This window comes from Chiloscyllium plagiosum, unplaced genomic scaffold (genome assembly GCF_037043375.1).
Source record: "Chiloscyllium plagiosum isolate Xiang-an unplaced genomic scaffold, Cpla_swu_hap1 HiC_scaffold_9, whole genome shotgun sequence".
Lineage (NCBI taxonomy): Eukaryota > Metazoa > Chordata > Chondrichthyes > Orectolobiformes > Hemiscylliidae > Chiloscyllium > Chiloscyllium plagiosum.
The window spans coordinates 72,993,088-73,017,844 of NW_028270147.1; the positions used below are offsets into that span (position 1 = coordinate 72,993,088).

General features: G+C 38.5%; 2 protein-coding genes across 3 annotated transcripts in view; one reads left to right on the top strand and one right to left on the bottom strand.

Moving 5' to 3' along the window:
* Positions 1-24,757, top strand: part of lrrc39 (leucine rich repeat containing 39) — a 38,665-nt gene that overhangs the window by 11,300 nt on the left and 2,608 nt on the right. The window contains exons 2-7 of one of the 2 annotated variants that reach the window (XM_043699691.2): positions 2-158; positions 6,222-6,358; positions 8,900-9,045; positions 16,941-17,093; positions 20,665-20,798; positions 22,729-22,863. In XM_043699691.2, coding sequence (XP_043555626.2) covers positions 2-158; positions 6,222-6,358; positions 8,900-9,045; positions 16,941-17,093; positions 20,665-20,798; positions 22,729-22,790 — 789 coding nt within the window. In that variant the 3' untranslated portion in view covers positions 22,791-22,863. Of the gene's footprint in view, position 1; positions 159-6,221; positions 6,359-8,899; positions 9,046-16,940; positions 17,094-20,664; positions 20,799-22,728; positions 22,864-24,757 lie in introns of those variants that run through there. The other variant, XM_043699692.2, reaches the window with a different exon arrangement.
* trmt13 (tRNA methyltransferase 13) overlaps positions 23,025-24,757 on the bottom strand; it is a 38,223-nt gene continuing 36,490 nt past the window's right edge. Inside the window, exon 11 of the mRNA XM_043699690.2 lies at positions 23,025-23,329. Within this exon, the coding sequence (XP_043555625.1) occupies positions 23,149-23,329 (181 nt within the window). The 3' untranslated portion in view covers positions 23,025-23,148. The remainder of the gene's footprint in view (positions 23,330-24,757) is intronic.

Here is a 24,757-nt window from a genome sequence, read left to right on the forward strand (position 1 = left end):
GACACTACCAGATACATTACAACAAATGACATACATACAAGCATGGCAGATCCATAGAACTAGCTTGGAAATTATTCCTCGATTTATTGGAAAATTTGATAATATTCTTGTTCTGGATTTGTCACGGAATTCAGTCAAGGAGATTCCCAAGGAAATAGGTTTGTATAAGTGAATTATGGTGAGTAGGACTATTCTCTTTCACTATATATAGTACTACCATTCTATAAATGCAACTGTATTTATATCCAGTAAATACATCTCGATTATTTCACATTCTATCTTAGAATCATTAATCTTAGAAACTTACAGCGCAGACAGAGGCCATTTGGCCCATCATGTATGTACTGACATTTTGAAAAAGCAGTCATACTTTATCCCACATCTCCACTTCTGGTCTGTCACCTTGTTCTCATCCCTGAGTACTTGTCCAACTTCTTTTTGAAATTAATTACCTAGTTAGCTTCCATCATCTTTTCAGTCAGCAGTCCAAAACATGAGTGAAATAAGATCTCCGAATCTCCCCTCTGGATTTTTTGGTCATGATTTGAGGGCTCACTGACATAAGGGGAATATTTTTGTTCTGTATACTCTATTCACAACTTCCCAATATCCTGAAAAATATTGGTCACCCATAGAATTCTCAGTTCCAAAGACAGCAGTTCTAACTTTTCAAACGTCTCTCATAAATGAAGTCCCGTATCCCTGACAACATCCTGATGAATCTGCTCTGGATCTTTTCTAAATCCTTATAACTTGCCTGAAATGTGGTGCCCAGTTCTGTAACTCCATATATCAACCACTCTCTGGGAGAAGACGTTTTTCCTCAACTCTGTTCCAAATGGCCTACCCTTATTAATAGATACTGATTAATAGATAGTACCTGAGGCTGAACCGTGATTTATGGAGTAGTAGCATGATCCCTTTGCTATTACACACTTCTATTTATAAACAATGCGACTCTTTTTTTAAAATCATCATTACAACTTGCCCTGCCACCTTTCAGAATTTGTCTCTTTGACTTTTTATGTGTAATCTCAAGAGTTCCCAACCCTTTTTTGCTTCTGAGGCCACTCTCCCATATTATTAACATTCCACTGTAACACAAGGTTGTTTTTGCATAATATTAGTTTTACATTTAATCATAGAAGTATTATATTTGACTAACTTGTTCATATGATTAGAACATTGATTGCATAATATCCAGTGTTGTACTGAGGAAGCTATGTGCAGAGAGAGGCTAGAACCAGCTGGTAACTATTTGTTACAGAGATGATTTAAAACTCTGTCATACATTAACTTTACTCACTTTTTAATCAGCAACTGGAAATTAGGTTCTGTTTTATTTGCCAGTGCTGTTAAGTCAGTGTCAAACAAAAATAGGATATGACCTCACTAATCTCTAAACCCTAGCATTATTGGCACGGACTAGACCCATTCTGAAGAAATGTGACTGGACCTGAAACATTAATTCTGCTTCAATTCCATTGATGCTGCCAGACCTGCTGAGATTTTCCAACAATTTCTGTTTTTGTTCCTGCATAATAGCCAACAACTGTTATCAAAAGCAATGTCTCAGATACTGGTATCTTGTGTTCTTCAGCATACTTTTAAAACTACAATTTTTAAGCAAACATAAGCTGAATGATTTGAAACTTCTCTGCAAGGAGCTGCTGCAATTTTAATTTCCAGTGCCATTTATCTAGGTTAAACGCCAAGCTAAAGAAAACTAAAAATACAAACATGATATATGAAAGATTTGGAAAGCTTTTCTCCTTTTAGGCTTTTTTATTCTCTCAGCAGACCTCAGAGCTGTAGCTGTTCATCTATAGATTATAGTAACTAGGAAATACAAGAATTCCATCCAGTGCCCAAAAGATTGTCTTTGATTTCAACAGCTATTTCTTATGATACAAGTGCCAGACCTGATTTTACCCATATTACCAAGAAGCCTTGAGGATATGACCACATTTTAATACATATAAATGGAACATACACAGTTAGTTTTAACAGATGCTAAATGTACTTAATTGATCTTACATTGAAATATTCTCTTCCACCTCCTGGATTTCTTTCTCTCCCCAGTTCTGGATTGGATTCAGTACAATTGCCAGCTATTCTTTGATACTCCATCTAAGTGACCTTTCTCAATGTGTGAACCTTGCTGATTGTTAGGTTCTTTTTCTTGAGGTTCGTACACACTTGATGCAATTGCAGACGCCAACCTCTGTGAAGAACCAAAATTTTATTAAGCAGGTACAGTACAAGCTTCCTGGAGGAACCTTTAACGCACTTCACAGGGCTTGCAGAGCCGTGTCAAAGATCTCCCTGAACAAAGAAACAATTCTTCCTTTATACAAAATCTTTACATCACAGTCAGTAATGCCCACAAGACAACCCCCAGCCATCCACCCACAGTCACATGCCACTCAAGACACAATGCAGTGACCTAATCATCTCCAGAAACAATGTAATATAAATCATCCCTTAATGGCCAGATCTGTTGAAAATCTTTTTTTTTAACTGCAGAGTGCAGTTAGAATTTTAATTGCAATTTTCTAATTGATTCTGAATAGCAGGAGATGACAATGTAAATAGTAGGAAATGACAATGTAAATCGGCTTCTGACTGATAGGAGATGGCAATGTAAACTCTGAATAATAAGAGAGGGCAATACCTGCAAGACAGAAAAACACACTACCCTACCCTCGGGACATCCAATTTCTTGTAGGTCAGCAAAGCAAATTAACCTTATAATATCTCATAATGAACTGGCATGTTATTGCACAGTGGGAATATCCAACCATGTTTGGTGCTTCCACTCATCCAATTTACAAGTATTTTTTCTAACATGGGTTTTTAATTATGTCATTTTAAAATATCTCCCATCTTGAAAATTAACATATGCACACAACCTTCAAGTCTGGGAGTAAGTATAAAACAATCTCTGCAGAGTGTTGTCTTAAAAGTACATTGGACATATAACAGTTGCTTTCAGAAAAAAAATTATTTTAATTTTCGCAAATGTTGGTCTGCAGTTAAAGTCACTTTCCACAAAAGTTGTGCACTAGGATTTCTTTCTGATGTCTGGATATGCCTTTCCTAAAAACTGTGGTGTTTGATTCCAAATTCTCTTTTGGGAAACCCCCTCTGTATTTATGTGGTCATTGAGTGGGTTTCCAACACTCAAATTTTGAGAGGGGTTTCACGGGAAAGAAAGAAAGGAAAAGGCTGTTGGTCCAGACAAATTTTCTCTCTAACTCTCTCTCCCTCTTTAAATCTAATCTCTTTTCATCCATTAACTGGATCACGTTACTTCTTTCTGAAAGTGTTGCTGATTTGGTATTTCTATCCAAGCAACTTATTTCTTGCAAATAGAGTCACAGCCATGTAGCATGGAAAACAGACTCTTCGCCCCAACTTGTCCATGCCAACCAGGTTTCCCAGGCTGAACTAGTCCCATTTGCTTGCATTTGGCTCTTACTTCCCTTAACCTTACTTTAGGAGTAAATTACTGCGGATGCTGGAATCTGTACTGAAAACAAAACATGCTGGAAATCACAGTGGGTCAGGCAGCATCCGTAAAGATAGAGCAAACTAAAGAATCAAGTCCAGATGATGAATGAAGAGTCATCTGGACTCGAAACAAGAGCTTGCTCTCACCATGGATGCTGCCTGACTCACAGTAATTTCCAGCATTTTTTTTGTTTAAGTCTCTCTAAACCTTTCCTATCCATGAAACTGAGCAAATGTCTTTGAAATGTTTTAAATGTATCTACCTCTCCCACCATGTCTGGTAGCTCGTTCCATACACCCATCATCCTCTGTGAAAAAGTTGTCTCTCTCATACATCTTTCCCCTCTTGCCTTAAACCTGTGCCCTATAGTTTTGGACTCCCCTACCCTGGGGAAAAGATCTTGTTTATTCATCTTATCTATGTCCGTCATGACTTTATAAATGTGACATTGTGGCTGCTTGGAACTGGTATATTTTGCTTTGCAAAGTGTTCTTTCCAAAATCTTTTGAGATGTATTCAGTTAATGATATTGTAAATATTTTAGATAATACACATTCATAACCCAGAGAAGGGAACAGTTAGAATACATTAGCCACAAATTTGATTTAATGACATCAGACAATTTTGAATATAATTAAATTGCTAGGTTAAATCAAAATGTTTGCTTTAATAGTTAAAAGAAAAAAAACCTTAGTAAGTCAGTAATTTATTCTAAATTCATATATTAGTTTATGTGATTAAAGACAAATTATTCCTAATCAGGAATGTGACTGGAAGGAGACAAAGTGTATCAATATGGGTCGGTACTGTATTTAACAGGGTGGTGTCACTTGAGGATTTGTGTTAATGTCTCAAATATTCACTATTCATTTACAACTTAGATGATGAGATAGAAAGCTACACATTCAAGTTTTCTCGTGACACAATCATCAGTTGCATTATGAACAAGGTGGAAAGAAGTATAAAATGATGAAACATTAGATGAAGTATATGAGCAAATAAATCTGTGGCAAATTGATTTCACTTTGGCAAATGTGAGATCACCCACTTTGGACTGATGAAGGACACAGCAAGGTACTTCCTTAATGGTGAGAAGCTAAAAATGGTAGTGGTCCATGCACAGATCATTAAAATGTTATGAATAGTTACAGAAAATGACTAAAAAGACAAATGGAGTGCTGGCATTTATATCTGAAGAAGTCAAATTCCAGGAGGTAAAAATAGCTGTAACTATAGCTCTGTAACTATACAAAGCCCTTGTTAGATCATATCTGGATTACTGTAAGCAGTAATCTACTATTTCTTGGAGGCATATATTTATATCGGTCTGAGCGGGCAAATATAGAGTTTTAAACATTTTTTCGCAGGATGTAGGAGTCGTTGACCAAGCTAGTGTTTATTGCCTATCCTTATTGGCCTTGAGTAGGTGCTGGTGTGTCACTGCAATTCATTTGGTGTAGGTACATCCTACAATGCTGTTAAGAGCGGGGTCATAAGATTTTGATCCAAGTAAATAGTACCTGGACTACAAGGGTTAAATTTCAAGATCAGGCAAATTAGTTTGTATTGCTTGGAATTCACAAGATTAAAAAACTTATCTGATGAAGTTTTCAAAAATATCAGGTGAAATTAAGAATAGACTGACAAACACTACTGGGTGGACTCTTGAACTAGGGATATTTGAACCAAGTTGTTCAAGATTGAAAGCAGACAATATATTTACAAAGGGTGGCTGAAGTCTGGAACTCTCCTCACCAATGGCACTTGGTGTGACATCAGTTGTTCATTTTAAATTGGAGATTGTTAGATATTTCTTCATCTAAAGGTATTAAGAGATACGGAGCAAATAGGTGTATGTAGAATTGGGTTGCAAATCATAGAGTCATAGAGATGTACAGTATGGAAACAGACCCTTCGGTCCAACCCGTCCATGCCGACTAGATATCCCAACCCAATCTAGTCCCACCTGTCAGCACCCGGTCCATATCCCTCCAAACCCTTTCTAATCATATACCCATCCAAATGCCTTTTAAATCTTGCAGCCTCCACCACTTCATCTGGCAGCTCATTCCATACACGTACCACCCTCTGTGTGAAAAAGTTGCCCCTCAGGTCTCTTTTATATCTTTCCCCTCTCACCCTAAACCTGTGCCCTCTAGTTCTGGACTCCCTGACCCCAGGGAAAAGACTTTGTCTATTTATCCTATCCATGCCCCTCATAATTTTGTAAACCTCTATAAGGTCACCCCTCCGCCTCCGTGGCAGAACAAGTTTTAAGGGTGAACAGGCCTATAGATGTCCCTATGTTCAAATGACCTGAAGGGTTTATTCTGAAAACAGTGTGAAAGGTTTAATGTTTTCCTACAATATAACAGTCATTGCATTTCAAAGCTAGTTAACTGATTCTAAAACATTTTGGAACTCTGAGGTCATGAAAGTAACTATATGAATGAATATTATTGTTATTATTTGCAACCCAAACCATAACGTTTTGAAGATTTTTTTTGTTAAATTAAAAATTCTAGGCTGAGATTTTTTAGATTGAACTTTGTGATATTTTTGCTTGTCATACATGAAATTAAGTATTACTCAGCTGCGAAATCTGAACAAATATATTGTACAATGTTATGTTGCTTAGTGATAAAATACTAGATTAATGTTGACAGCAAAAGTTGACTTTCACACCTTTACCTTCCTCCCCTTGCAGGACAATTGACCAAATTGCGAGAGCTATACATCAGTTACAACAGATTGCGTGCAGTGCCTGAGGAGCTTGGCGACTGTGAGAATCTGGAGAAACTAGATCTTGCTGTGAACAGGGATCTCTGTGATTTACCTGAACAGGCAGGTGTATAAAATTTTACCCAGTTTCTTGAGTTGGGGAAAATAGAAGGTTCTCCGTATTGCTCAAACATATTCACACACTGAAATACAAGGGTCTGTGCACTATAGCATCAGGTTCAGCTTATGGGCAACTGGACTTTGTATCTAAGACCTCTGATGAAGAATATAATTATGGTTGTCATTCATACTGTTAACTTAGCTGGGGTGAGATATCTGTAAAGGAGATGGTCTCACATCGTCAAGATTATATAAAGCATCTAGTATAAATCCTGTGCAGCATTAAATCAGTGATATTTGAATGCCCTGGGTACTTCAGAATTTTGATTTTAAAGGAGTCTCAATGTATTTTAAACGATGTATCTTCCAGAGAAAGAATTCTGGACACACACATGAGCAAGTGTGCACTGAGTTTGACCTGGCCAGACATTCTGGTTCGGTTAGCAAATAATAACAATAATATTCATTCACAAAGTTCCGTTCATGACCTCAAGAGTTCTAAAATGCTTTAAAATCAGTTAATTATCTTTGAAATGCAATGGCTGTTATAATGTAGAAAAACGCTAAAACCTTTTACACTGTTTTCAGAATGAACCCTTAAGTGATTGGAACATTGGGACATCTATAAGCTTTGTTCTGCCACTCAGGAGATTAAAGCTGATTTGCAACCCAATTCTACATACACTTACTCGCTCCATATCTCTTAATGCCTTTTGGTGAACAAATATCTACCAGTCTCCAGTTTAAAATGAACAACTGATGTCATGCCAACTGCCATTGGTTTGGAGAGTTCCAAACTTCAGCCACCCTTTTTCAGTCTTGAACAGCATTGTAAATGAAATTTCATAGCTGCTTGTATATAATAAATGTACCTTTGCATTGGATACATTTGGGAATAAAATAGAAAACACTGATAACACTCGACCAGTGTCAGTGTACAGAATGTAGAGTTGCGTTGACCTGAAATGCTAACCTCTTCACAAATTTGACATCATCCTGGGACTGATTTTACATTTAAAATGTTTCTTGTGTCCTGACCTCAACTATTGTAGGAATTATCATGAGCTGCAGTGGAATTCTAGATGTATCAGTTGAACCAAATCCAAACTGGACAGTTCTCTTTATAGCATATTTGGATCTCTGAAGCAGTTCTGTGTAATGCAAATGATATTTAGATAATGAATTTTAGGATAAATATTTGGCTTTTTCTGATATCTTCTTTGTAGATTTTGGATTGTGCTTTTTAAATTAGCCTTTTAATCATATTCTTTTTATGCTCATCCTTTCTTCCTGGCCATTTAGTCATGTGTACTATTCTTTTTTGACGCTGTGGCTATTTACAATGCGGTAATTTGAAGGGGCACCTATGTGCTTGGAAACTTTAGGATTAGTGCACAATCATACGGCTTAGAACGAACATTGATTGCAAGGCTCTTTATAAAACATTTAAAAATAAACACAGCTGCACCAATGTCAACAGATAAAAATAGTTACATCTTTCAAAATGCAAAATAATTGCAAATGTCATAAATATTTTAGCTGAAGTCCCATACACATTGTGGAGCATGGTTGCTCAGTTGTTATGTTGCTCCACAACCTACATCATGAACTTTAAATAACACCATGGAATTGCATTAGAAAGTGATCATGAAATTCATTGGATTGTTCTCAACCTATTTGTTTTATTCTTTCATTGTATGTGAGCTTTGCTAGCACAGCTATAATTTGTTGCACATCCCCTAATTTGTTGCACATTCCTTTGAGAAGTGGCATGTTCTCTCTTGAATTGCTGCAGTCCATATGCTAACAATTAGAATGATTGGAGAATGGGAACCTGCCACTCTTAATGATTCTGCACTCGGAAAGTTAGTTCTACATTTGCTTGTTTTGACGATTAATTGACTGGATGGCAATTATAATTTTGTTTTGAGAGATGACTTCAGGGCCAATGTGAAAATTTGAGTGCAGCAGTATCAGAAGGATAATTTTTGAATGATTTCAGAGTTTTTAATCATTCATCACCACACTTATTGTGTTTAAATTCTTACAATGTTTTAATTTTTTTTTCTATTTTAAGTGTTTCAATGCATAACTTAAAATTATGGTCAAATTTATTTAATATTTTACAAGTTATATTTGTTAAATACTTAAGTCAGATAAATTTAATTTTGCTTAATGTTTTAATATGAATTTATTTTGATACTGCAGCAGCTTGGCAGATTTGTGATTGTGGCTTTGGGCACTGCACTAAGTGATCTGTCCTTTTTAGTTGCACCAGGGAACACTGTAGGGCCATGCGGAGTACACACAGTGAGGGATATCTCCTTTCTTTGCAAATGAAATTCTCGCCCAACCACTGCATTAGTTAGGTTTGTATCTTAACTGTCGGTCAATGGCAAATGCTGTTGTGTTGCTGCTGACTGCAAAATCTGGATCACCTGTTTACCTGTGTTCACTCTACTCAATAATGTTTTGAAACAATTGCTTAATAACTTTGGTGAAGCACTGAATTTGTTTGATTGCAAATTATTTTCTCTTCTGTAGCTTTCTCATCTACAAAAGCTGTACCATCTTGACCTGTCCATGAATTGTTTCACTACATTCCCTTCAGCTATTCTGAATATGCCTGCACTGGAATGGTTAGATATGGGCAGTAACAAACTGAAAGAACTGCCAGAAGATGTAGCGAGGTAATAAACAGGATTCTGAGAAGTAGTTTCTTGATTTTCTGTTCTTCCAAACACTTGAAATTTAAACATTGCTAGCCTTATAGTATCACAATCTCTTTTAAAAATGTATTTATTGTGATTAATGTTTACATTTACATTTAATTCAGCTATTTCTGTCAACATGTAGGTAAAAATGATTATCACTTTTCTAACATCTTCAATTTCTTTTAAGTGCTGAGTATATGCACACATTTTTTATATTAACAAAAATATCTGATGAAATCTTAACAAAAACATAAAAATTACATTTTATATCTGTCTGGACATATGGTTCCATAGCACCTGAGTACCTGCCGGAAAATTCCTTTATGATGGATCAAACATATCTAATTATAAAAGTAGCCAAATGATGAAAATAGTCTGATTGGTATTATAATTACTCATGTATGCAGGCTCTTACTTCATTTTATTTCACATATTTCATCATCTATTCAACTCAGAATATTTTGCACTGAGTTTTATTTATTTGACCTTTCTTGAAAATAAAAGGAAAATGGTGTCAGTAACTCTTGAGGCCACAATGTGGAGCTACAAATGTTCAACTCTATATGGTTACATTGCAATGACGTACATGGCCTTTTTGAAGATAAAAACCTTAAAAAAAACTTTGACTTTGTCAACCTGTGAAAGCTTATAGCACTCATTCCTCAAATTTGGCTGCCTTTAAAAAATTGTCACCACCCTTTCTCTTGCAAGCAGTATTCCTTACTAATGGAACAACCACAGGTTCTATTTTAGAAAAGGCTATTTTAAACAAGGTTGTGTCATAGGACCAAAATGCTTATCCATTTTCTTTGCTGCAATACTGAACCTCAACTCCAACAAATTTGTCAAAGGTGGGGAGGTGATCTGTAGAATACCTGGGAAACTTTCACCTACACCACCTTCTGTCCAAAACCACTCAAACCTAAGTGTATGAATTTCAGTATGCAAATCATACCTGTGTGAGCACTCACCCAGAAACTGCACTTTCTCCAAAGCATATGAGAAAATAAGCCTTTCACTAAACATTTAGAAAAGTAATCTGCTCTTCCAACCAGCTCCTATAGCACATCTCCTGCTTTCAAGTAAGATTTTGCCATTTAACTTCATGGATCTTTTTTCCATATGTCACTCCTCGAAGAAAGATGATGAAATTTATGACTAACTCCAATGCTCCATCTCAGCCTTAGGCTAAGATTACAGAGGAGAAAGTGCTGGATGTCTTGAAACGGTCAAAGGTGGATAAATCCCCAGGACCTGATCAGGTGTACCCTAGAACTCTGTGGGAAGCCAGAGAAGTGATTGCTGGGCCTCTTGCTGAGATATTTGTATCATCGATAGTCACAGGTGAGGTGCCGGAAGACTGTAGGTTGGCTGACGTGGTGCCACTGTTTAAGAAAGGTGGTAAAGACAAGCCAGGGAACTATAGACCAGTGAGCCTGACCTCAGTGGTGGGCAAGTTGTTGGAGGGAATCCTGAGGGACAGGATGTATATATATTTGGAAAGGCAAGGACTGATTAGGGATAGTCAACATGGCTTTGTGCATGGGAAATCATGCCTCACAAACTTGATTGAGGTTTTTGAAGAAGTAACAAAGAAGATTGATGAGGGCAGAGCAGTAGATGTGATCTACATGGACTTCAGTAAGGGGTTCAACAAGGTTCCCCATGGGAGACTGATTAGCAAGGTTAGATCTCATGGAATACACGGAGAACTAGCCATTTGGATACAAAACTGGCTCAAAGGTAGAAGACAGAGGGTGGTGGTGGAGGGTTGTTTTTCAGACTGGAGGCCTGTGACCAGTGGAGTGCCACAAGGATCGGTGCTGTGTCCTCTAGTCACAAAGATGTGCAGGTCAGGTAAATTGGCATGCTAAATTGCCCATAGTGTTAGGTGTATTAGTCAGAGGGAAATAGGTCTGGGTGGGTTACTCTTCGGAGGGTCGGTATGGACCTGTTGGGCTGAAGGGCCTGTTTCCGTGCTGTAGATAATCTAGTCTAATCCTATATGCCTCAGAGATTTGGACAATCTAGAGGATTTTGTTATTTACATAAATGATTTGGATGCGAGTAAGTTTGCAGATGACACCAAAGTTGGAGGTGTAATGGACAGCGAAGAGGGTTACTTCAGATTACAACAGGATCTGGACCAGATGAGACAATGGGTTGAGAAGTGGCAGATGGAGTTTAATTCAGAAAATTCGAGATGCTGCATTTTGGGAAAGCAAATCTTAGCAGGACTTATCTGCTTAATGGTAAGATCCTAAGGAGTGTTGCTGAACAAAGAGACCTTGGATTGCACGTTCAAAGCTCCTTGAAAGTGGAGTCGCAGGAAGATAGGATAGTGAAGAAAGCGTTCGGTATGCTTTCCTTTATTGGTCAGAGTATTGAGTACAGGAGTTGGGAGGTCATGTTGCAGCTGTACAGGACATTGGTTAGGCCACTGTTGGAATATTGCATGCAATTTTGGTCTCCTTCCTATCTGAAAGTTGTTGTGAAACTTGAAAGGGTTCAGAAAAGATTTACAAGGATGTTGCCAGGGTTGGAGGATTTGAGCTATAGGGAGAGGCTGAACAGGCTGGGCCTGTTTTCCTTGGAGCATCGGAGATTGAGGAGTGACCTTATAGAGGTTTACAAAATTATGAGGGGCATGGATAGGATAAATAGACAAAGTCTTTTCCCTGGGGTTGGGGAGTCCAGAACTAGGGGGAATAGGTTTAGGGTGAGAGGGGAAAGATATAAAAGGGACCTAAGGGGCAACTTTTTCACGCAGAGGGTGGTACGTGTATGGAATGAGCTGCCAGAGGATGTGGTGGAGGCTAGTACAATTGCAACATTTAAGGAGCATTTGGATGGGTATATAAATAGGAAGGGTTTGGAGAGATATAGGCCGGGTGCTGGCAGGTGGGACTAGATTGGGTTGGGATATCTGGTCAGCATGGACAGGTTGGACCGAAGGGTCTGTTTCCATGCTATACATCTCTATGATTCTATGATTCTAAGTGAAGAAAATATTTGAGCAGAGGATCTAAATCCAAGACTAAGTTCATGGTTTAATAGGGAACAGTGTTTCCCATTCTCCATAGGGTGGCATGGTGGCTCAGTGGTTAGCACTGCTGCCTCACAGCAACAGGGTCCCAGGTTCAATTCCAGTCTTGGGTGACAGTCTGTGTGGAGTTTGCACATTGTCCCTGTGTCTGTGTGTGTTTCGTCCCACAGTCACAAAGATGTGCAGGTCAGGTAAATTGGCTATGCTAAATTGCCCATAGTGTTAGGTGTATTAGTCAGAGGGAAATGGGTCTGGGTGGGTTACCCTTCGGAGGGTCGGCGTGGACCTGTTGGGCTGAAGGGCCTGTTTCCGTGCTGTAGATAATCTAGTCTAATCCTATATGCCTCAGAGATTTGGACAATCCAGAGGATTACCAGTAGAACCTTTGCAGGACCCTCCAAACTCTGGGGCAAGAGAGCTGGCCCAACAGCAATTTTCTCTCCCCAATTAATGTATTGAGGTGCTAATCATTCAAAACCAGCGCTCCTGATGGGACGTGGAGGTCAGATGCCTAACATGTTACTCCTGAAGCAACAGCTCTACTGTAACCTGGTCACAGCAGGACATTGCCGGGAGGACAGTGATAACACTTTGGGGAAGTCCTCAAAACATCCCTGATGGGATCAAACATTCCTGCCAGGAAGGACCTGAAGAGAGAGCTAAGAGCAGCAAGGAGGGGACATGAAAGGTCCTTAGTTGGTAGGATTAGGGAAAACCCTAAGGCTTTCTATAGGTATGTCAGGAATAAAAGAATGACTAGGGTAGGAATAGGTCCAGTCAAGGATAGTAGTGGGAAGTTGCGTGTGGAGGCTGAAGAGATTGGGGAGACACTGAATGAATACTTTTCGTCAGTATTCAATCAGGAACAGGACATTGTTGTCAATGTGAGTACTGAGTCACAATTAAGTAGAATGGATGACTTTGAGGTATGTAGAGAAGAGGTGTTGGAAATTCTGGAAAGGGTGAAAATAGATGTCCCCTGGGCCTAATGGCATTTATCCTAGGATTCTCTGGGAAGCAAGGGAGGAGATTGCAGAGCCATTGGCCTTGATTTTTATGTCCTCGTTGTCTAGAGGAGTAGTGCCAGAAGATTGGAGGCTAGCAAATGTGGTTCCCTTGTTCAAGAAGGGGAGTAGGGATAACCCTAGTAATTATAGGCCGGTGAGTCTCACTTCTGTTGTGGGCAAAATCTTAGAGAGAATTGTAAGGGATAGGATTTATGAACATCTGGATAGGAATAATGTGATCAAGGATAGTCAGCATGGTTTTGTGAAGGGCAGGTCGTGCCTCACAAACCTTATTGAATTTTTTGAGAAGGTGACTAAGGAGGTGGACGAGGGGAAAGCAGTAGATGTGGTGTATATGGATTTTAGTAAGGCGTTTGATAAGGTTCCCCATGGTAGACTACTGCAAAAAATACGGAGGTATGGCATTGAGGGTGAGTTGGAGGTTTGGATTAGGAGTTGGCTGGCTGGAAGAAGACAGAGGGTAGTAGTTGATGGCAAAGGTTCATCTTGGAATGCCGTCACTAGCGGTGTTCCGCAAGGATCTGTTTTGGGACCATTGCTGTTTGTCATTTTTATAAATGACCTGGAGGAGGGGTTAGAAGGTTGGGTGAGCAAGTTTGTGGATGATACGAAAGTCGGAGGAGTTGTAGACAGTGAGGAAGGATGTGGCAGGTTACAGCGGGATATAGATAACCTGCAGAACTGGGCAGAAAGGTGGCAAATGGAGTTCAATGTAGCTAAGTGTGAGGTGATTCACTTTGGTAAGAGTAATAAAAAGATGGGGTACTGGGCTAAGGGTGGGAAACTTGGTAGTGTGGATGAGCAGAGGGATCTTGGTGTCCATGTACACAAATCTTTGAAAGTTGCCACTCAGGTAAATAGTGCGGTGAAGAAGGCATATGGCGTACTGGCTTTTATTGGTAGAGGAATTGAGTTCCGGAGTACTGAGGTCATGTTGCAGTTGTATAAGACTCTGGTGAGGCCGCATCTGGAGTATTGTGTGCAGTTTTGGTCGCCATACTATAGGAAGGATGTGGAGGCACTGGAACGGGTGCAGAGGAGGTTTACCAGGATGTTGCCTGGTATGGTAGAAAGATCGTATGAGAAAAGGCTGAGGCACTTGGGGTTGTTTTCATTGGAGAAAAGAAGGTTTAGGGGTGACTTGATAGAGGTGTATAAGATGATTAGGGGTTTAGATAGGGTTGACAGTGAGAATCTTTTTCCACGTATGGAGTCAGCTATTACAAGGGGGCATAGCTTTAAATTAAGGGGAGGTAGGTATAGGACAGATGTTAGGGGTAGGTTCTTTACTCAGCGAGTCGTGAGTTCATGGAATGCCCTGCCAGTAGCAGTGGTGGACTCTCCCTCATTATGGGCATTTAAGCGGGCATTGGATAGGCATATGGAGGATAGTGGGCTAGTGTAGGTTAGGTGGGCTTGGATCGGTGCATATGGAGGATAGTGGGCTAGTGTAGGTTAGGTGGGCTTGGATCGGCGCAACATCGAGGGCCGAAGGGCCTGTACTGCGCTGTATTCTTCTATGTTCTATGTTCTAACTCATGGGAGTCTTGGCTTACAACAGATTGGAGGGGTTTGTTTGGGAAAGCATCAAGCACATTGAGACACTTGTTTGGGAGCATGCAGAGGGGAAGTTACAGCATGAGGGGAAAAAAAACTCCAAACATCTCATCTGTTCAACTCTTCAAGCACCACCTACCTTATATGTGTTAGACTCTGAAGAACACATTGGACTTATCAGTCATCTCAGAACCCACTGAAAAGAAAAGCAGGTCATCCTTGACTTTAAAGCACTGTCGAAGAACAGACTAAGAAGACTCATTTCTCGTATAGTGAATCCTCCAAATGTTATTTCAACAGATTATGTGAAAGGTTTACTGTGACAATGTTATAGTCCTACAATTACTAAAACAATCCAAAACACACAACTACAGAATTTTGAATGACTATAATAATGGCCATTATAAGCTATATGAAAGAGAACATGTTTCCAAATTATATTATTAAAGCACACACCTCTGGCAGCTCATTCCATACATGTACCATGTGAAAAAGTTGCCCTCTCGTCTCTTTTATATCTTTCCCCTCTCACCCTAAACCTATGCCCTCTAGTCTGGACTCCCCGACCCCAGGGAAAAGACTTTGCCTATTTACTCTATCCATGCCCCATATAATTTTGTAAACCTCTAAAAGGTCACCCCTCAGCCTCCGACGCTCCAGGGAAAACAGCCCCAGCCTGTTCAGCCTCTCCCTATAGCTCAAATCCTCCAACCCCCTATGACTTTATGACTCTAAAAAGAGTAGTTCTTGTATTTAGTATTTTCTGAAAAAGACTACCATAACCTTCGTGTAAAGCCCATCACTTCAGTCGTCAACACAATCATTTTAAGGTGTATCTTCTAGTTTTTGAAATGTCTTTACAAAGTCTCCCTCAGATAGGAGCATGCAGGAATAAGACAGTATATGACAACTAAGTAAATTAAGAAGAGATTTTGTGTTAGACAGTGTCAGAGAAGGGTGAGGGGGTGAGCTGACGGGAAAATAGAGAAGGTTTGTGCCAGAAGTTAGTTTTCACCGTATTCCAGAATTGAAAAACTTGAGTGCATTATGATACAAAATTTACAAATAATGAAGGGTTAGACTGCCAGAAAAAAATCCCTTTCTATTTTACATTTTTATACAATAAGGCATTAAATAACAATTCAGATTAAATGTATAGGATTAGCAATTTTACCTTCCACAAAAGACTCCTGTCAATGATAGCGATAGCTATTTTTCTAAATTATGAAGGGAAGATATTCTTTCAAACTGTACAGTATTACGATCTGTATAACTGAGTATCTACAATAGTCGAGTGCAAATGTAATATTTATTTTGTAAAATGTGATGGAGAGAGATGAAAATTTTCAAAACATCTCTGTACAATATCGAAATAGATCAGACAGTATTTCAAAGAGCATAAACATATTTATTAATTGTTTTGCTTTTATTATTTGTCCTCTGACTGAATGGAACAAAAAAACATTTTTATTTACTTTTCAAGGAAGCAAAGAAGATAAGCTCTAATTTGCTGTCAAAATAACAGTGTGACTAATGGTGCACGCTGTAATATATGTGAAAGAGATACAGCACATTCAAGCTAAGAGACCATTAATGTTAAATAGCCAGCAAACTGTCCAGCTATTAACATCACTGAAAATTGAGAATTTTGTTCATGCATTTCTGTTAGATAACCCGGTCATTCATCTTGATTATATCCAGGACATGGATATAGGATATGTAGGAAGTGCCCAAACAGTTACTGTAATTCTAAATGAAAAGCATTTCTTCATGCAAGACATGATAGTATTTTTGCCTACTCTCGTTCAGAGGCACCACAGCTGAGAATCACCCTCACATCACATGATTCCTACAAGTGCACATCTAACTGATGTTCTTGCATTTGATTGGGGCTCAGATAATCGATACCTTGACAGAAACCAGTTAATTTTGTTCAGCAGAGATCAAATGTTGAATCTGAATTTTTGTGTGGTCTTGGGAAAGCTACAGTCTTAGATTTCTTAAGGTTGTGGTAGTTAGGAAGGGACATGTGTGCAATAAAGTAAAAATATTCCCTTGAACTGTATAGTATTGCTATCTGTATAATTGAGCATCCTCAATAGTTGAGTGCAAATGTGATATTCAGTTTGGAAAAATATAACAATGGATAGATGAAAATTTTCAAAACATCTCTGCACGATATTGAAGTAGATCAGACAGTATTTCAAATAGCATAATTTTTTTTATATTTCCCCTGACAGAATGGAAAACCTACACACAATTTGGCTACAGAGGAATGAAATCGCTCACTTGCCAGAAGCCATCAATAAATTGAAAAATCTCAGTACTCTAGTTTTAACCAGTAACAAGCTACAGGAAATCCCAATTTGTATGGAAGAAATGATCAATTTACGGTAATGATGCAGTGGAAACTAGTCATTCCATAAGCATTTAGTGACCAGTGTTTTTCTACTATTTAATTTTAACTGGAAAATTGCTGATTAGTCATTGAAGCAGAAAACAGTTGCTTCTTCACAATGTCATTCATGTGAATCGAGAGAACCTTGGAAAAATTGAGTTTTGCATGTATAATTTTCTCGTGAATTTCTTGTTTTGGCCTGGGGTGAAACCCATCAGGTGTAAGAAATTTGCCTGTTTTAAATACTATTATTCTCCCCCCCCCCCCCAATTATTTCAAAATTATAATATTTAATCCATCAAATTCCTCCCCGAATTATTTTTACATTGTATCTGTTTCTACACTTAAGCGAAGTACTTATTAAGAAGACTGCCATTTAGATTTATTGTCTATTATGGACTTATCTGTATCTGCCGATAATATGATTTACCTTTCTTAGTCAAATTTATTAAACCTAACCACAGAAGTTATCTTATTCCTTGTTAAGTTGTTCATATTCCCTTTTTGAACCACTTATTACTTAATTTAGAAACATTGAAAATTGGAGCAGAAAGTGGTCATTCGGCCCATAGAGCCTACTCCATCTTTCAGCATGATCATGGCTGATCATCCAACTCAGCACCCCATTCCTGCTTTCCTCCCATATCCTCTGATCCCTCTAGGTCTAAGTGCTAGTTTGAAATCTCCTCTTGAAATTGTACATATCCAAATGCACCCATTCCAGTGCATTTGGATACTGAGTCAGAAGGGGAGGTCAGCTGTTTGCTTTATATATTAAAAAGAACATTCTCTGCTCGACATTGTTCACCTTGTCTTAGCCATAGCTTAGTTAGGAGCATTCTTGTCTCGGAGTCAGAAAGTTCACCCTGGGACTTGAACACAAAAATTAAGGCTGATATAAATTTTGCAACCATCCTATTCAGGGATATTATTACATACCTCTGGAACAAGTGGGATTTGAACCCAGACCTCCTTCCTCAGAGGCAGGGACACTATCACTATCACTATGCCACAAAAGGCCTTAAATTAAGACTGATTCTTCTGTATTGTGCAATACCAAGCAGGTGAGGCAGGGTGAACCAGCTCTTCTTTTGTTTTAAACTACCATGGTTGGCCACATCAAAGATTTGTAATTTTTGTTTATCACATAGCTATATAACATTTCAATTAAAATGCAATTTGCTAGTTCAGCAATAAATGAGTCAATTACAAGGTTTTCTTGAGTGAAATTAAAGAAGAATTTTAATGCTTACTAACCCTCATTTTTAAAAAAAATCCAAGTATAAAATTTAGAAAGAGAAGTGTCTAGTGCAAAAAGGAAGTTCAGGAATATAAAGTTTAGAAAGTTCTTAAGAGCCCTTGGTGTTAGGTTTGAGACCATGATAGCTTAATTTATGACTTGCATCCTCAGCAGAAGCGACGTTTAAAGGTATCCTTTTGAGTTCTCGAAAAACGGATATTTCTGACTTTCTTTTCACTGGCATTGTCTTCTAAGGGACTGTGGGGGGAAATAAAAATGGAGAGAGGTTTCCAGTTCTGCTGTTACAAATGGTTTAAAGAAGCTTGGTGCATCTGAAGTTGCTATTTGCCCTTTTTAAAACTATTTTATGTAATGTCCCTGGTGTTAAAATCAGAAGATGGAAGTTTAAAACTGATAATCCACGTTTACCAAAATTCTAACAAGTCCTAAGTGAATGCTTCATTGATAAAGGTGGTGTCTTTAGGGTGAGTTGTGAAACTGAGGAATCGTGAACCCCCTCGAGTTGGCTAGAGGAAAAAAGCTCATGGTTCAATGTTGAAGACTTGTAGAGGAGTTATTCCTGGTGCCTTGATCATTATTAATTCTTCAATCTACACCACTGCTGAGATCTTACTGTGTTTCTTAGATTATAGCAGTGAGTTCACTTCAAAAGTACTGCAAAGCACTTTGAATTATATAGTGGCCTTAAAAGTTACTGCAAGAACGGTGGTACAGTGGGCAGCACGGTGGTACAGTGGTTAGCACTGCTGCCTCACAGCGCCAGAGACCCGGATTCAATTCCTGCCTCAGGCGACTCTCTGTGTGGAGTTTGCATGTTCTCCCTGTGTCTGCGTGGGTTTCCTCCGGGTGCTCCGGTTTCCACCCACAGTCCAAAAATGTGCGGGTTAGGTGAATTGGCCAAGTTAAATTGCCCGTAGTGTTAGATGAAGGGGTAAATGTAGGGAAATGGGTCTGGGTGGGTTGCGCTTCGGCGGGTCGGTGTGGACTTGTTGCGCCGAAGGGCCTGTTTCCACACTGTAAGTAATCTAATCTAATCTAATCTAAAGAATTAACTCTTCTTTAATATCCCAGTTGGCATGATTTCCTTTCTTTTTGATGCATTTGTCCAAACCTTTACTTCAAGTTTGATACTGCCTCTGACCTTACTTGTTTTCAGTGGCTGCACTCTAAACAAATGGATTTTTGCCTTCTAGGGATACAGACAGGTTTTGTGGAATAAGCCTATGACCTATTGGGAATAGTTTTCCTTCAGAATCAGAAGGTGCGCTGCCTACTTCAGAGGTCAGGGAACTGCAAATGGAATACAATCAGTTCTTCTATGATGTGATAGTTGTGTTCTTGTGCAACCCTGTGTTATAAAAAACTTGCACTTTGTTGGCGCTGTAATCGCATTACAGCCAGTGTGTTTTAAAAATTTGCACTTGAGAAACAGCATCCATAATTTGTCAATCATGTTACAGCAAATTCACATTGATGAAACCAGTGTTATAGCAGAACGACCTGTATTGTTTCTAAATACTGAGTTGAAATTCAGCAGGATTCTTGTGCTTAGATTGACCACTGTCACCTTGGAGTCAGAACGATTCCAAGTAGTTCAACAAGTGGAGACCAGTGTAATGACTCAGAGTATAGGACAAATGTCCGGTGGTAGTTTCTGATGTCAGGTCTTGATGCAAAATTTATTTGGAGTATTGATGCCATTTATACTTTACTGTCATTAATGAAATTTATACTTCATAATGATTGTGGGCAGATAAATAAAAAAAAACTGGTTCATGTTCCAGTAAAATACTTTGTCCAATTCTGGGCATTATACTTTAGAAACTACGCAAAATCTTTAGGGAGGGTGCGTAATGGATATAAAGTTACAGGGCTGAGGGATTTCAGCAATGTGAATGGTTTAGAGAAACTGTGTTATTCTTGTTTGAGAAGGTGGAAGAGGAATTTGATTGAATTTCAATCATGGGTCTCGATAGAGAGAGAGAGAGAGAGAAGCGAAATCCCATTGGCAGAAGTTTGAGAACTAGAGGACACTGATTTAAATGAAATGACAAAAGAACCAACAGTAACATGAAAATCATTTTGACTCAGCGAATGGTTAGCATATGGAATGCATTTCCTGAGTGAGGAGGACTCTTGAGTCACTCATGGTTTAAAAAAAATCTATTGGGTAAGCACCTGAAGAGAAAACAGGTTATAGGCGAAGCATAGTGAGTGGGACTGAGCTGCAGAGCAATATGGCTTATTTCTGTCATTCTGAAGAAATGTTTTATCATTGATCTGACATGGTTGATGTATTTGACAGGTTTGTGAATCTGAGGGATAACCCTCTTCAGCTTCAAATAACTCTACCCCAGTGTGAAAATCCAGAGGAAGAGGAAGACCGTGAACTGTTTGGGATAGAATTTATGCAAGCCTACATTCAAGAATTAAAAAGTAGTGAGTAAAAGGACTTTTTTCAATTTATATTTATTTTGTAATAAACACAAGTGAACATATTTTTTAAAATCATGTTATGTTGATGCATCAAAAAAAAGTGTAGGAGGAGGCTGGAGATAGACTTGAATATTTATTTTACTGCCTATGAAAAATTTGGAGATTAATGTTTACAGACATTATTATTATACTCAAATCAGTTACACTGTGAAACACTGCTAAAATTCTACAGACAACAACATTATTCAGATAACCCTGATATTAAAAGTGAGACAGACAATAAATTTACCAGACTGTCATGAGGATGTCAGTGGTAGTACGCAAAATTTAAGTACCTGAGGAATAAAATGGACTTACCTGTAGAGGTTCCCAGCATTGCAGATCTTAATTCAATTGACTCCACATAACATCAAGATATGGCTGAAGGCAGAGGTTGCTGCAGACTAAATTGTGGCAATAGCACGAAAGACAATAGTATTCCAGAACTTGCTGCATCTGTAGCCAATCTATTCCAGTACAGCTACAAAAGAGGCAGCTACCTGGACCTTCTTTCCATTATAAGGTGAGAAGTAGGGCTCTTGTGGCATTGGTAGTGTCCCTGCCTCTAAGTCAAGTCTCATCTGTTCATGAGGTGTATAATAACATCGCTGAACAAGTTTATTACAAAATATCAATAAGTCAGAAATGGGAATGTGCAATCAACAGTGAACAATGTTCAGTACCATTTACAAATTGTCAAATACTTTAGTAGTCCATTAAATCCTCCTTGGGTGAGTAGGTGGGGGTAACCTTAGACCAGAAACTGATTTGAATAGTCATATAAATATTGTGCCTACAGCAGCAGGTCAGTGATAGGAATCCTGCAGCAAGTAAGTAGTCACCTGACTCCTCAAAGCCTGTTCAACATCTACAAGGCACAAATCTAGAGTGTGATAGAATACTCTCCACTTGCCTGCAAAGTGAAGCTCGAACAACACACACACTTCAAAACCATGCTCGACAATGCAGCTCATTGGCACAACATTCTCAAACATTCACACCCTCCATCACCAATGTTCAGCAGACATGTAAACAGGTAATTATTCTACAACACAATGGTTGCGTTCTTGTGCAACCCTATATTATAGAAAAATCGTGCTTTACAAACAACGCTTGAAGTGTTGGTGATGTAGTCGCATTACAGCCAACACGTTTTAAAAGTTCCCCCAACTCGGCAATCGTGTTATAGTGAATTCACGTTAATGAAACGCATGTTATAGCAGAATGACTTGTACTATCTTCAAGGTGTACAGTAGCAATTCACTAAGGCTCCTTAGACAGCACCTTCAAAATTGATGACCACTACCATCTAAAAGCACAAAGGCAATAGATACAGAAGCACAGCCACCTTTAAGTTCCCCTCTAAGTCACACATCATTTTGACTTGGAACTACATCACTGTTCCTGAGTCAAAATAGTGAAAGTCCATAACAGCACTGTGTATACACCTACACCAAATGACCACTATCTTTTCATGGGCAATTAGCAGATGCAATAAGTGCTGGCTTAATCAGTGAAGCCTTATCCCCTGAATAAATTAAAAGTATAGCTGGATTAATTAGGATCTTTATCAAAAGTGCTGGTATCATACAAGTGATAGTTTAACTTTACAAGAATTATATGACTGACTACATTGTTTTGTGACTGAGCACTCACTAACAAAAGATAGGACTTTGTAACTTAAAACCAAGTTAGAGGCAGCGGAAATCATTCATCATGAAAACATTGTTACAAATTGTACAACTCTTAAAGCAAAGTTGTAAACAGATTTGTAAATATTGTGGTAGAGGATAGAGGATATGTCTCCTTTATGGTAGACAAGCAAAGGAACTGTCTATAAAGTGGCATATCACGAATCAACAAAACAATACAAATTATTTAATTTGTTTTTCAGGCAAAACTAAAACATATACCTCAGAACTGTCTGTTACAATTGAGGCTGAAATATCCTACTGAAAACAAGTTGCCTTCTGATACAAAGCATTTACTGAACTAAAAGACCACAACTCTCTGCTAAATATATATAATTTACATAAACTTGAATGGAGTCTTCAATATTGTTGTGAAATTATGAAAGGACCTCCTTGGTGTGAAATGAAATTTAAGACTTCAAATAAATGAAATTGCATTGATAAAAGTTATTCTTGTTTGTGCAGTATAATACAAATGTACTACAAGACAAAGAGAATCCAGGAAGAATTAATGACAGGACAATAAGTGGAACTCATTGCTTAACAGATAATGTTATGAGGAATGTATCAGCAAAACTCATAACAGTATACCAATATCAATTTGTCAAAATTCACTTTTTTCTTTACTGAATCTTTGGAAGAGGAACAGCTGTGAGCAGGACATTTTCTAGAGAGATGCTGGGACTGATGTAGTATTGCAAAACAGAATCAAATCCTTGCTGCTTCAAGTAGTAGATTCGTCCTTGGTCTATCAACCGCTTGCAAAGATGACCCAAATGTTCTCTCTCTTCTACAGTCAGTGTCCTGATAAGGAATTAAAATAAATAAATAAAATGGAACAGCTGAAGAATTATACATTCCTATTATGCAGTTAAAAGTGGGATTACTTGGCTTTACTTCATATTCATGCATGAGGTAATATCTCATGAACAAACTCATGAATGTACAGATTTTGAGCCTACTATGTTCTGTGATACACACTCACTGGCAGAAAACGTCTGTTTCACAGCTGAGATATCTATTCAGGTAACTGGCCTTTTGATCTATTTTAATTTTAACAAACTTTCATTCATTCGATGTGGACGTCATGCTGGTAAGACCAGCATTGATTCTTAAAGAATTCAGTTAAACGATTTACAAAGCATTGGCATAGACCTCTTCAGCATCAGAGGAACTGTAAATAGTGTACAACACTGTGCAGATTTCAGCAAACTTCTGCTCTTATAATGCAGACAAGGTCATTAATGAAACCGCCAAAGATAGTTAGGCCTAAGAGACTATGAGGAATTCATGCAGTTATTCCCTGAGGCTGCTGCAATTGGTTTCGAACTACTAAACAATCCTTCGTGCTCGATATATTTTCACCAGTAAAGAGTAACCTCAGTTCCCACTGACGTCAATTTGTCGTTATAAACTATCTGAATACTGAAGACAGTCACTTCTGGGTGAAGTTGGCTGCAAACATTGAGTTTTTAAAAATGTTTTCTCATGGGATATCTGCAGCAATGGCAAAGCCAGCATTTGTTGCTCACTTCCAACTGCCCTTTAACTGAATGGATACCTCGGCTATTTAGAGTCATAGAGATGTACAGCAAGGAAACAGACCCTTCAGTCCAACCCGTCCATGCCGACCAGATATCCCAACCCAATCTAGTCCCACCTGCCAGCACCCGGCCCATAGTTTAAAATTAACTAATTTGCTAGGAATCTGGAGTCACATTTAGGCTAGATCAGGTAAGGATGAAATCAGATTTAGTTGCATATTGAAAGAAATATAACTGATGTACTATTCAATACCTTTGACAGAATACAACAATTCCATGATTCATCCTTTGCCTTGTTCAGTGCAAAAATATATGGGAGAATAGACTACAGAGGAATTTCAATTATCTGAATTTCGGATTATCCGAAGGTGATCTCAAGGTCCTAATAGAAACATTATGTCAAAGAGCTGTTTCAACTGTGATCGCATCTCTTGTTTACTGATTAAAAACGAACTCGGCTTACTGAAATGCTGCCGAGAACAGTCCTGGACAGTCCAGGCACCGTCTCTAAATGACTGACCTCCCGCCCTCTCTCTCTCTCCCCACACTTTCCTGGAGTTCTACATAGGGGTGAATTCTTAACCCCCTTTCCCCAGATAATCTCTCCAACATTGTCCTGTACAGGGCAAAGGTGGAACCTGTCAAAAAGTTGCAGTAAAAAAGTGTGTGTATGTGAGCGCTATTTGGA